Source organism: Armigeres subalbatus, chromosome 2, assembly GCF_024139115.2.
Source record: "Armigeres subalbatus isolate Guangzhou_Male chromosome 2, GZ_Asu_2, whole genome shotgun sequence".
Classification (NCBI taxonomy): domain Eukaryota; kingdom Metazoa; phylum Arthropoda; class Insecta; order Diptera; family Culicidae; genus Armigeres; species Armigeres subalbatus.
This window is the reverse complement of record NC_085140.1, coordinates 36,084,849-36,099,328: the sequence shown is the minus strand read 5'-3', so window position 1 is coordinate 36,099,328 and position 14,480 is coordinate 36,084,849. Positions and strand designations below refer to the sequence as shown.

The 14,480-nt window shown below is 41.1% G+C and overlaps 1 protein-coding gene across 3 annotated transcripts in view; it reads right to left on the bottom strand.

Annotated features, from left to right (window-relative positions):
• LOC134218455 (sodium-dependent dopamine transporter) overlaps positions 1–14,480 on the bottom strand; it is a 123,937-nt gene that overhangs the window by 82,829 nt on the left and 26,628 nt on the right. Inside the window, exon 2 of one of the 3 annotated variants that reach the window (XM_062697460.1) lies at positions 5,771–6,013. The exons of 1 other annotated variant lie outside the window; for it this stretch is intronic. In XM_062697460.1, the coding sequence (XP_062553444.1) occupies positions 5,771–5,789 (19 nt within the window). In that variant the 5' untranslated portion in view covers positions 5,790–6,013. The remainder of the gene's footprint in view (positions 1–5,770; positions 6,014–14,480) is intronic. One more of the 3 variants, XM_062697461.1, reaches the window with a different exon arrangement.

Below are 14,480 nucleotides of genomic sequence, written 5' to 3'. Positions count from 1 at the left end.
TTCCGTGCTGGTGCTGCGAATCACGCCGACAACGGAGTATGGCGCTCGCATTCGACGCGGGGACGTCGATTTCGTGGACGGTTTCCACGGGTTGGGATTTACAAAAAAAAGCCTTTGCTCTGCCGGAGAATCGAACCTCCCTTCCGAGATCTCCCCAGATCCGGGACCCTTGACGATGAAGCGTGGGGTCGAGAGCGCGCTTGGCGAAAAGTTGCGGTGTGCCGAGCTGGCCTGGATATCGATAGAATCGATCCTAGACAAAAAGCCGTCGAACGGCTGTTTCGACGCAATCAATTAAAAATCTCCACACAAACATCACAATGAATTTACCTTTTCTACACACAATTCGCACACACAAAAAGTTGACCGCACGTCACCTTTGACCCTAATGATGAACTTTGGGCTACACGGAAGGAACAGAATTAACTTTAATTTTAATCTTAAGACTTCTCACATTTAAACGTACCAAATTAAACACACCGCGACACTAAGTACATATAAGTACTAACTACTCGCACTCTCGCCTCTTCCACGGTTCAAGTCAAAGTGAACGAGTAGAAGTCCAAAAGTCCTCAGATTAAATGCGACTATCACGGTCTTCGTGGCCGGAAGTGCGTCAAATCAGAAGTGATTCAACGACCTTTTCGAACAATCAACTCTCATCAACCTTTCCTTCGTGTCACCTGAAGCTACATCTCTTTCACACTTATGCCGTCTGGATAATTCCCTCATTAGCATCGCACATGCGTGCGGACCAGTTAAAAAGAGAATGGTTCGGTATTGAACTTTGGACTTTTCGAGCTAGATCGGTTTTGGTGGTGGCTGGGGAACGATGGCTTGACTGTTATAATTTCCTAAGGCGACATTCTTGTATGCCAATTATGCGGATTTAAGTAGGGTGCATTTTATTCGGAATGGTGACATTTATTATCGCAATATATTTTAAGTGAACTATGGGAATTAAGTGTATTTAGCATTGAACGAGCATTATAATAATGATAAACAAATTTAACACAAAGAATAAATTAACATTGAAGCATCCAAAATATGATAACAATCTAATATATTTATAATAATAGCAAATAATATACATTTAAATCTAAAAATAATATATACAAAAGTGACCATGTCACAAATTTTTTGTGTGTACTTTATACCAACCTGAACAGCTTCAGGAATGGTGTTTGCTTTGAACATTGCATCAATCATGTGATGCAATTGTTCAGTTAAAAAATCAAAATCGGAAGCTGTCATGCTACCTGAATCGGCAACATGACCGTTATTTTCCGTTGGGACATGGGTATAAACCTCATTTTGAGAAGAGAAATTTTGTCTACCAGCAGCGATGTTTGCATACGTAGGTACATTGGAAAAATTGGAATTTACTGAAGTGCTTGCTACCCGTTGACGAGCGGCAAAATTTGTTTGTGAATTGTGGGTATGAATTGCTCGACCGGTAACCGGTTTCGAAATTTGAGCGTTTGAAAAATTTCTACCCGTCGAATCTGTGATCCGATTGGAATTTCCCGTCATCAATTTTGCACGGGAATTCAAAACTTTTGCGTGAAGGGCATTCCCAGAAATTGGATTTATGATTGCCCCACAATTAGCACATTTAAATTTATTGGAATCTTCTCTCACAGGACATGCGTCCTTGGCGTGAGAGGTTCCACCACAAATCATGCATTTAGCATCCATGTGACAATGTTTGGTTCCATGACCCCACTTTTGGCACTTACGGCACTGGGTGGGGTTTTGGAAATTTCCCCAGGCCTGCGGAAATGTTCCCATGTAACACGGACATGAGACATAATACAGGCCTTTTCAAACTTTTCATATTATTTAGTTCACTTTTGTTAAAATGAACTAAATAAAATTCTTGAGAAATGCCCTCTGGGAAGTACCGAAGTGGGATTTCTTTTTCATCTTAATTACTTGGACTGGTGAAAATCCAAGTAATTGAGAAATTTCAAATTTAATCTCATCCAGTGATTTATCATCACTGGGGAGACCTTTCAAGACGACTTTGAACAATCGCTCAGTTTTGTCGTCGTATGTGAAGAATTTATGGCGCTTCTCAGTTAAATACTGAAGAAGACGTTTGCGATCGTCAAAGGATCCCGGCAAAACGCGGCAGTCACCCTTCCTAGCAATCTGAAATGAAACCTTGATCCCTGAAGGTTACTTAAAATCTCATTCCGGAAGCCAGAAAACTCGGCAACAGATACCACAATTGGGGAATCCTTTGTTTTCGCATGAATCGAATCACCTGGGCTAGAGGTAGATTCGATTTGCTCAATTCATCATTAAACAAATCGAACTGATTGCTCAGTTCGATTGGAGAAGAATTATTTCCGATATTAGAGTTAGAAGGAATATCTGAATTCTCCAGCTTCCTTCTATTTTTCCGCGCTTTGGCAGGACGGTCTTGAAACCTTGTTTCTTTGAAGGAAGTGGAGAATTCAGAGACTCCCTTCCTCTTGTTTTTATTAATGCTCATGGCTGAGCGTGGAGACGTGACCTTCTAAGAGGTTTTTCCCAGAACGGTGTCCCTGCAGGATTACCACCGCTTGTCGGAATTTTACTTCCGCAAACGGGTCCAACGTAAAACGAAGGCACGGGTCCTTGCAAAGATCGTAACGGGATCAGTGGGTACGAATAGCGCTAAGAAGCACCGTTGAAATTAAAATAGCTTCGGGTAGTATTAAAAACTTCCTTCCGCAAAGAGAGAAAGAACCGCACAGCACGAAAGCACGATGCGGTCTACCCCAATAGAAAGATTGATAATTCAATTGACTGCTGAATATACATAAAAGAAGAATATCCGAAATGAGCATCCATACGAAATGAAGCCGAATACATTCAATAAAGAATTTATCATTATCTTATATTGAAAAAATAATAACGAAATAGAATAATAAAGAAATAATTGCAAGTTTTCGTTGAGGAAAAGTTAATTATCGGAAATACGTAGATTCGAACAACTATCCGCTTACTCTAATAAGATTTAAAAAGTGGGTACCAAAATCGAAAGTACCAAAACATATGTGAGGAAGATGGGTTATCTACACTGAACCCAAACCTCCTCCTGTTAAAGAATGTAACGTCATACCGTTGTTTCCAAAAAATGCTCATCCTATAATCGTATGACAATCGGCGATGACTGCTGCGTAATCGGTACTTTGAATGAAAATCATCCAGGCAACAAACAAATTTTTAAACTGATGTTGGATGATTTGTCATCTAATATGCGAAATGCGACGCATCGAATTAAAATCACCAGAAAACCTAATGAAACGTGTTATGCATGCGCCCTATAACGAAAATCATTCGGTTTAGAAATGATACGAAATAGATATGCATGATACCGCCGCGCTGATTACTCGTTTGCTCGTGCGCCATTTGTTTAATTCAATCCGTTGGTGGAAGTTGGTCGCGATCGCGTGAAAAAAATCGTTTGTAAGAACGGTAAATTGTGAGAAGGTAAGAGCGTTCTAAAAAGATAAATAAATAGTTATACAAGTTTTGTGTATGTTTGACTTTCCAGAAATATGGCATCTACGGAGAAGGTGAGAAATCCTCGGAGAAATCAACAGCAGAAGTGGTGGATTTCGGATGGATCTATGTCAAAAAATCTATGAACATGTGGTGGCAGCGGTTCATCTCTCCAGATCTCCGGTGGCAGCGGTTCATCGCTCCAGATCTTTCAAGTTTAATTGACTTTAATTAACTTTGCGATAGCATCCTTCCGATATGAACGGTGACAGAATAAAATCCGCTAATCACGTTCCGTTTCTATGGCTATTTTACAATTTTCAATGTAAAGCATATTATAGATGACTAATTGTGCCTGTGTCAACACATATTATGAGCTAATAAACCTAAATCTTTATTATTAAAATTACGTTTTTACTTTTTTTATTCCAACAATTAAAAACGAAACGCCCAGTCATTTGAATCTGCTACAAAATATAACAATTTCATTCGAGTACCGTTTCCGAATTCATATAGAAGTGATTCAACACGTAATCCGCTTCTGGTCAGAAAATCATCCTGCTATCGTATGATTTGCTTATGGATGTTTGTCATCCCCCTTCCAAGCAACCGAATGAGCATCATCCAGGCATCGAATGATATTCGTTAAGGGGCGCTGGCATTGCAGTTTGCATACACATTAAGATGGATGTTTGGGTTCAGTCTATGGATTTTGACAGCTGTGTCGCCCCTCTGAGTAAGCCGAGCGCTCCTCTTCGCCAGGTTTAGTCATCAACGTCAACAAAAACAAATCGTTGGATGTAAACACAGTGACCCCTTCCAGTTTCACAGTAGCCGAGCAACCTGTGGAGATTTTTTTTTGTTAAATATCTTGGCTGTGCATATGCACAGCATATATTTCGAAATGGACAAATTGATATGAAATTTGCGAAATGAATCCACGTGTCTTCTTGGAGGGACTCAACCCCTCAACCTCCTACTCTCTAGATAGGCGTGATAACATCTACACAACAAGACCACTCGCACTCGCTTGATTGTGGATATACAACAGTAAAGCACATGTGGAGATTGGACAAATCAAGCATCCGAAAGATATTCAATTTGCAGAAAAGAGAGCTTACCGTGGTGGAGGTTGGTACTCGGATTCTGATGGCTTTTCCGCAAACGTGACATTTAAGTGGTCTTGTTGTGTTGGGGTTATCACGCCTATCTAGAAAGTAGGAGGTTGAGGGTTCGAGTCCCTCCAAGATACGTGGATTCTTATTCGCAAATTTCATATCAATTTGTCCATTTCGAAACATATGCACAGCCAAGATATTTAACAAAAAAATGGTTTTCGTTCGGCCGAGTTGCCGAATAAAATGCAATTAATTGCAGTGGAGAATGTTGAAAGCTTCCAATATCTTGGTAGCTAAGTGGCGTCAGACGGCGGTACCAAGATCGACATAAGCGCACGGATGAAGAAAGCAAGGGCTGCCTTTGCGAGCTTAAGAAATATCTGGAAAAACAGGCAGAAAAGTGAACGCACCAAAATACGAATTTTCAACTCCAACGTAAAATCTGTGCTGTTATACGCTAGCGAAACATGATATACAAGTGGAGAACACTCAACGGCTGCAGGTGTTCATCAACAGATGCCTGCGGTATATAATTTGGGCATGTTGGCCCCACAATTGGATCTCAAACAACGAGCTCCATCGTCGTTGTCACCAGAGGCCGATAGCAACAGAAATTCGGGATCGATCGGGATCGGCTGGGTCGGCCACACTCTACGTAGGGGCGGAAACGAAATCTGTAAACAAGCATTAGACTGGAACCCAGCGGGACATCGCAGCAGAGGCAGACCCAGAGGCTCTTGGCGGCGAATCCTCAATAAAGTAATAAAAGAAGTCGACCGAAATCTACAACAACAGATTAAAGCGAGAGCTGGGCAACGCTCAGGATGGAGATCTTCCAAGTCGGCCCTTTGCACCACCGGAGGTGTACAGGATTCATAAGTAAGTAAGGTATGTAAACTTACAGGGAAATCTAGACAATTTCCAATCCGAAAATTGCCTAGACCGGCACCTGGATTCGAACCCAGCCACCCTCAGCATGGTCTTGCTTTGTAGCCACGCGTCTTACCGCACGGCTAAGGAGGGCCACATTTACACTAGTTCTGATCAAACACGGTGTACCAATGCATATATTGATATGTGTACAGTCAGCCTAAGCTTAGCAAAGTTAAGCTAAGAATGGTATGGGATAATATCAAGATACATATAAAAAGTCTTACCTTTTTTCAGCTTACTCATTTCGATATGACCACTCTTCGATGGTCAACACTCGGACGAATAATGGAATTCCCCACAATTCCTGCTGGAAATCCCGTAGATTTACTTCACTAAATATCGCCACAGTATTAAACTCCACTTTACAGAAAACCTGTTCAAATCCGCACGCAGGCACGTCACCAACTAATAGAGTGTATTTTCTCTCACTAATGCGGCATTTCACTGGAACACTGTCTGCCCAAACTCTAGGAAGGAAATCACTTAATTCAACGCCTCATCGCTAAGCGTGCTGCTCAGTCTAATTAAGATCATTCCTTTTGTCGGATAAGTGGTCATTGCCGTCACTGTCGTTAGTCATTCAGTCAGTCCGTCGCTCAGTCAACCGAAAATAAAGAATGAGCCAAGTGTCACTAGTTACAGTGGATTACTAACCACGAAATCAAATAAGTTATGACTTATGAGTAGTTATTAAGCATCATTAGAGCAGTCATTGAATCGAAACTGGAAAGGGGGAAGCATCTACATGGTTGTTGGTACACTGTGAGTATACAATTACATATGATAGAGTAAAAGAAATCTTTTTCGATAATAACCCTTCAAGTGCCTAGCTTCAATTCTTCAACAAACTTGATGTAAATTGATTGAAACATTATTATGATTCAAAGATTATTAATGAAAAAATAATCCGAAAGTCACAACCCGATGTTCCGGCATAGCGCCACCGCCCACCTGTTGTCAATGGAGGTTGGAAGATTAATTTGCCATAGTCACGCTTCGCTGGATAAAACAATATCAATAAGCCTGCTGTCGTACAGCCAACATCTAGCGACCACTGACTGTGGAGAACGGATAGAAGACTCACTTCAATGATTCATCAAATATTGTTACAGCACAAATAAAAGTTCGATTAAGACGCCGATTGCATTCCAGTAGGGGACTTCGGGCACTATCAGGGAGGCAATCGTGATGATCGATAAGCAATCTTTGATGAGTATCAATTATCTTAAACGTTTGCATCTCACGCCAGTTAACCCAGGAGCAGTCGTTGTTTCTTGGGTTGTGATTAGAAATCGATTTGACGCATGCGAGAATAGTGCAAGATCACTTGAGTTAACCTCGATACAAGTTTTTCTATACCAAGTTCAGATAAGAGTTAGATCCACATTGCACAGTCTGTTTCAAATCTGAGCATAGGCAAAAAATATAACTTATATTAACAGCATGCATGTGTGCACACATTCAGTCAAAAGATATGTGTTGACCAAGCAAAAAACATGATTAATCCACCTAGCGGTAATAATGCCTTTCTCGTGAAAAAAAAATTATTTTGGTATAAACTTTTGAGCCCGATCCATTCAATTTTCAATAGGAACCAACGGTACAGAATGCCCGGTAATAAAACAATGTGAAGGGGTACCACTCAACAAAAAATTGAGAACTGCTGAAATGTATTATTCTTCTTTATTACTTTCTTATCGATAATGTCATAATGAAATAGCATGCGGAAATACATCAAAGTTCGTCGTTTCAAGGTCCTCTGTTGTTTAGATGCAAACATAAATACATTTTTATGGTAAGCAAGTTCAAAAACACATAACCGATCGCTTCGCCCACTGATTCCGTGTCCGTCTCTGACCTGATCTTCAAATTTCTGTCAACTCTAAAACCACCGGCAACAAACTCAGATCAAGTGGTGAACACAATCCACGACAATCGACAAAATTAATCTGCAGAGGCCAAGGTTAGGGTGTTCAACTTTTCCGCGTCTCGCCATTCATGCATATTTAGGAACTGCCGATGGTGAACATAATCGCCACTGTGCCCTGCACGTCGTATGGGTAGTTTCAACTTCCTTAGCCGAACGTTGCACGAAACGCCATCGGCCGCCGTCACGCTGTTGACCGCAATTCTAGGGTACTGGACCGGTGTCAGTTGGACAGACAGTCTAAGTTGGACACCAAGGCTAAGATATCAATAGTTGCAATTACATTTTGCTGGCGACATACGTCGGCGATCGTTAAAAGCTAATCAGCAAATGTGAACTTGGTGGCTGTGGTTAGACCTCTACAACTTAACTATATATTCGGAGCTAACTCAACACTGCTAAGTGATCTTTCGGTGTATGGAAGGCTGCTAATTCTGAATAATAGCGTTGGCTTGAGGTTGAGCATCGTTGGTGCTAAGGCAGGTTGGAGCGCATATTTGTTTAACACCTTGATTAAGAATATATAATTGCAACTCTTGAACCTAGCGGAAACGTGCAAATAGCGAGATATCCGATGTCAGTTAGTTGCTGGGGTGGGTGAGATTGGATGAATTTAATGACTGGATTCATACACATTTACATTTCGCTTCACTAAGTGATTAATAAGTGTCTCGTCGGAAAGGAGTGACTACTTCAAATAACTTAATGACTTCAGGTGTCTGTTTGTTCGATTTATTCGTTGCAGAAGAATGATTTATTACTGTTCTATTTATACTCAGTTGCCATTGAATACTACAACTTGTTTAGCTATATATGGCTTGGCACTTTCGTGACCAATTCGGATATTAAATATGAGTACAATCACAGTTCAGCACAGTTGTGTGGGTTTACAGAAGGTTTCTAGTTTTATCGGCCTTAGATGATTTTCTCGTAGGTCATTATTGTTTGATTTTATTATTAGATGTTTTTGTAAAAATAGAATATTTGTATAATCATTAATAAAATTTTGGAATAAGCAGATTTGAGTAGAAAAAGAGTATAATTTCCTTCAAAAAATGGAGCCAGCCTTCCCAGCGCTTTTCGCAGTTTCCCCAATTATAAAACGGCCTGCCTTATATTCATCTGAAATGTTTCGGTTGTACATGATTGAACTCGGAATTCAACCATAAGTAGATAATCTCTGGCATTGTATACGCAGTCAGATTTATTTTAGGAACAGGTTTTGAATTATCAATTGCTTGCTTTCGAGACATATAGCCGAGCAAGAGTTGTCCCGTGTAGTCAATTGTTAATCTCATACAAAGTTATTTATTCGCTAGCTCTAAGCTATTGTTAGTTTTTTCATTTGTAGTTGCTCTGGTGGATTTGGTAATAATTTTACTGTATTGTATGTATGTATGTTCATTGCGCACAAGTCCTGGTGTTAGGTGGGACGCTAAACAGCCCTGACACGACGGCCCTCCGACGAGACAGGAGGCTTAGCGCAGGCCCAATAAGCCGCCTGGAAAACCAATAATTACGAACAATATAAGAGACAATGCAACTCGATATAATCTAAACATTGGGCGGCTACAAGACGGTAGACTAGCCCAAGACTACGCGCAGCAGCTGGAAGTGGCATTTCCAACGGAAGAGCAGCTAGGCGCAGCATCTCTTGAAGATGGCTGGAGAGATATTCGATCCGCCATTGGAAGTACCGCAACCACTGCACTTGGCACGGTGCCCCCGGATCAGAGAAACGACTGGTATGACGGCGAATGTGAGCAGTTAGTTGAGGAAAAGAATGTAGCATGGGCGAGATTGCTGCAACACCACACGAGGGCGAACGAGGCACGATACAAATGGGTGCGGAACAGACAAAACTCAATTTTCCGGAGGAAAAAACGCCAGCAGGTAGATCGAGACCGCGAAGAGGCGGAGGAACTGTACCGCGCTAATAACGCACGAAAGTTCTATGAAAAGTTGAACCGTTCACGTGAGGGCCACGTGCCCCACTCCGATATGTGTAAGGACATAAACGGGAACCTTCTTACAAACGAGCGTGAGGTGATCCAAAGGTGGCGGCAGCCCTACGGAGAGCACCTGAATGGCGATGTGGCAGACGAAGATTGCGGTATGGTGATGGACCTGGGAGAACGCGTGCAGGACATAATTTTACCGGCTCCGGATCCCCAGGAAATCCAGGAGGAGATTGGCCGGCTGAAGAACAACAAATCCCCTGGGGTCGACCAACTACCAGGAGAGCTATTAAAACACGGTGGTGAGGCACTGGCTAGAGCGCTCCACTGGATCATTTCCAAGATTTGAGAGGAGGAAGTTTTGCCGCAGGAGTGGATGGAAGGTGTCGTTTGTCCCATCTACAAAAAGGGCGATAAGCTGGATTCTAGCAACTACCGCGCAATCACATTGCTGAACGTCGCCTACAAGGTACTCTCACAAATTTTATGCCGTCGACTAGCACCAATTACAAGGGAGTTCGTGGGGCAGTACCAAGTGAGATTTATGGGTGAACGCTCTACCACAGACCAGGTGTTCGCCGTACGTCAGGTATTGCAGAAATGCCGCGAATACATCGTGCCCACACATCGTCTATTTATCGACTTCAAAGCCGCATATGATACAATCGATCAGGACCAGCTATGCCAGCTAATGCGCGAAAACGGATTTCCAGATAAACTGGTACGGTTGATCAAGGCGACGATGGATCGGGTGATGTGCGTAGTTCGAGTTTCAGGGGGATTCTCGAGTCCCTTCGAAACGCGCAGAGGGTTACTGCAAGGTGATTGTCTTTCGGGTCTGCTATTCAACATCGCTTTGGAGGAAGTAGTATGAAGGGCAGGGATTGACACGAGCGGTACAATTTCCAAGAAGTCCGTCCAGTTCAAGATGAATACACCAATAGGTGTTCCAATTTGCCAAATTCATGATTCAGCAAACTTGGTTTTTAGTATGGGAAAGCCAGCCGGTTTGTTTTAGTTTTACACTGAAAATGAATTTTTCACCCCAGCCTTCTTCTGTTCTACAAACTTGGCAGATTGGAGTGGAGCACCTAGTACTGTATTCATCTTGGTCCAGTTAAACAATATAGCTAGCTGATGCCATATTAAAATTAGAAAAAATCTACATCATATTGATAATATTCACATTTCAAAAAAGTGGTGATATTTCGTTGCCGGAAAACTCATGAGGCAAAACGCCTTGTAGCAGGCAGCTCTTAGGGAACAACTTACCACGCGTCGGCACATCAGCATTCTGGTATGGACAGTGCGTGGAGACGCGAGTACATTGTAGAATAGTTCCACTAGGGCGTTTTGCCTCGCCGAAATGTTAGATGTTTCATCAAAATGTGGAAAATTTCAGTTTTTTCATACATTCGTATCTATTATTTTGACACTTTTTTCGCCTAACCTACATAATTTCACGTCTAGTTTTATTAAGGCTATCTCAAACATGGTAAATATAAGTGAATACCCGAAAGTCGTTTTGCCCCGGGGGGCGTTTTGGGGCCTCTTCCGCTACATGATAGAAAGAGGCTCAAGAGAGGACAACGTAAGCCACCCACCACGAGTTTGTATTGGTAGAGACGAAATCGAAGTGGTTGAAAAATTCGTGTACTTGGCCAGTGAGTGACCTCCGATACCAGTAGAGAAATTCGGAGACTCATCATGGCAGGAAATCGTACGTACTTTGGACTCCGCAAACCACTCCGATCGAATAGAGTTCGCCACCGTACCAAACTGACTATCTACAGAACGCTTATTAGACCGGTAGCTCTCTACGGACACGAGACCTGAACGATGTTTGTGGAGGGCCAACGCGCACTGGAAGTTTTCGAACGGAAAGTACTGCGTACCCTCTATGGTGGGATGCGGATGGTGGACGGTACGTGGAGGAGACGAATGAACCACGAGTTGCATCAGCTGTAGGGAGAACCATCCATCGTTCATACCGCGAAAATGGGAAGACTGCGGTGGGCCGGGCACGTAGCCAGAATGTCGGACAGTAATCCGGTGAAAATGGCTCTCGACAACGATCCGACGGGGACAAGAAGGCGAGCGGTAAGGTGGATCGATCAGGTGGAAGACGATTTGCGGACCCTCCGCTGACTGCGTGATTGGCGACGTGCAGCCATGCACCGAGCTGAATGGAGAAAACTTTTACGAACTACACAGGCCACTCCGGCCTTAGTCTGGTAATAAATAAATAAAGACCAGGCTTGACAAGTTGAAATGATGTCTGCGTGTATGAGCATTTTGGGAGGGCGCAAAAATATGATTTCTTTTAAAAAATACCGTCGTTCGGGGTGACATTGGGCCTAGGGGGTACGATTGTGCCAAAAACGAAAAATGTTTCAACTGATAATATCTCAGAAACTGTTACGAATTTTGATGAAAACTTCAAACGGTTCGAAATTATAGAAAAATTCACGTCTAGGAAATCACAAAACAAATTCCAAGAACTAATTGTACTCGTACCATAATGCTTGGAATTTGAATGTAAAACTTTTGATCGAATAAACCCCTATTAAAATACTGTCAGTAATAATCCACAAATTTATTACGTAACTAGTTTTTAGATAGATGGATACCTGGTTATCATGTAACGATAATCTGTTGTTGTTTTATCGAATTTGATGAATATTTATTAGACCTCTTCATGTTTTCAAGAAGTATCAAAAATTCAACCGGTCTCCCCAGAATCACAATTCTTATGCTAAAATAAGTCTCCTGTCAAATTTTCAGCTAATTTGGATAAAATTTCGAGGTGGCTCAAGTCGATTTACTGTTTTTGGGCTATTTTCAATTTTGGAAAAAATCTAACAAGAATATAAACTTCCAAAAAGAAATCTCAGCTTGCAAATTTATGACACATGTTCAGCTTCTGATTTTTAAGAATTTAACGGTAAATCGCACATTGGCAATTATATTACTCACATTTCCAGGTAAAAAAGAGGAATAATAATATAATAAATTAGCAATCATTTGTCATAAATTCAGGAATTTTGTAGAACAACGACTTTTGGGGGAAACAGTATTTTTATGCACTTAAAAGCTTGAAAATCACTTTAACATGGACAAAACGTGGACGGAACGAATCGCAATGTTCACAAGACTTGTAGAGCACACCAAAAGCTTCCGTATAGACGTTGTTGCGATAGTTTTCGACGTTTATATCTCTTGATAGATTTTTTCCAAAATTGAAAATAGCCCAAAAACACTAAATCGACTTGAGCCAAGTCGAAATTTTACCCGAATTAGCTGAAAATTTGACAGGAGACTTATTTTAGCATAAGAATTGTGATTCTGAGCTGACCGGTTGAATTTTTGATATTTTTTGAAAACATGAAGAGGTCTAATATTTATATAGCAGTTCTGGTTTTTCGTAGCAACGAGCAATGCACGCTAAAAGGGGGTGATATTGGGCCAAGCCTTTGGTCGATTTGCCTTACATAGTTGGTAAAAGCCGTAATGTAGGCAATTTTTTCTAATAAACGATTGAATCGTTGCATCGTCACCGCTGAACTTTATTTTACTTGGCCCAATGTCACCCCCTGTGAGGGGTGAGAATGGGCCAATTTTAAACAACATATAACTTTGAAGAATTTCCCTTATTTATTATTTTTTCCCCACACAGTGGTAAATTTATTATTCAAGCTTGTATCAAACTAATTAAAACTTGATTCCAATGTAAACTACTAGAGCTTTGTAACATTTACTTGGAGCATACCACATTTTGGCCCAATGACACCCCCGTTGATGGTACTTTTCATAACACATGAGAGAATACGAATTCCTTTCCTAATGAAAGGGAGAAATGGGAAAGTTTTCAAGCATACACTTACATCATATATATAATAGCCCTGTTTGTCTGTCCGGTGACTAGCCAACCAGACGCAGCACGCGAAGAAATTCTCACAAAAAAATAAAATATTTGACACTTCAATTCTTTTTTACTATCAGATGCAGAAAACAAAACCAGTGACAACCAGACACAGCATTTGATGAAAAAAATCACAGACAACAGACGTTGAAAATATTGATTTTTTTAAATGCAGAAAAAAATTTATCACTCTTAAAAATTGAAAAAAAAAACACTTGCCACGGGCGCTATTGCGTCCACCAATAAACTAGTAAAAAAATAAAACACGCCACCAACGTCAAATTAATTTATTGCTGATTTCTTTCGCTGGTTGGTGTGTCAACATTTGAAATGTTTAAATGATAAACTTCTTACACTAAAAAATTCACTTTAACAAAAAAAATATCCCGTTTTTTCTCTCTTTACCCTTTCAGGGTTGTTGTTAACCAGTCAGAGAGTCACTTGTCACTGATGCTGGAAAACTTGTCGATTTACGGAAAATAAATATTCCGGTAATAAGCGCAATGTTTTGGTGATGTCTACGAAAATTTAAGCAATTTATGTACCGAGATTCGCCGAAAGCATTGCCGAGATCTCAGTTGTTGGATTCTCAGCAATCGTAAAATTTCGAATTTAAGTGTGTGACTTACCAGGGGCCTTCCTTAGCCATGCGGTAAGACGGGCGGCTACAAAGCAAGACCATGCTGAAGGTGACTGGGTTCGATTCCCGGTCCAGTCTAGGAAATTTTCGGGTTGGAAATTTTCTCGACTTCCCTGAGCATGAAAGTATCATCGTTTTAGCCTCATGATATACGGATGCAAAAATGGTAACTTGGCTTAGAAACCGCGAGGCGACCATGTCGCAGCGGGGTTTGTAATGACAATAAGAAAAAGAATCGATATCGATATGGTTTCATTCCTTTTTTTCAAGGTGCTTAGACCTTCGATATTCTTTTACAATGTTATGAAAACTCATATGTGAATATGTACGTTATGTGGAAGATTACCCTACGTACTGTAGGGTCATGACAGTCTAAAAACGGGTAAAATGGCTCTATCGAAAATGTTTTTCATATATGTCCCACTTGCCCCATGTATGTTAAAACTTAAGGGCAATTAAAAATAGCAGATTTTGGCTTTAATCAAAA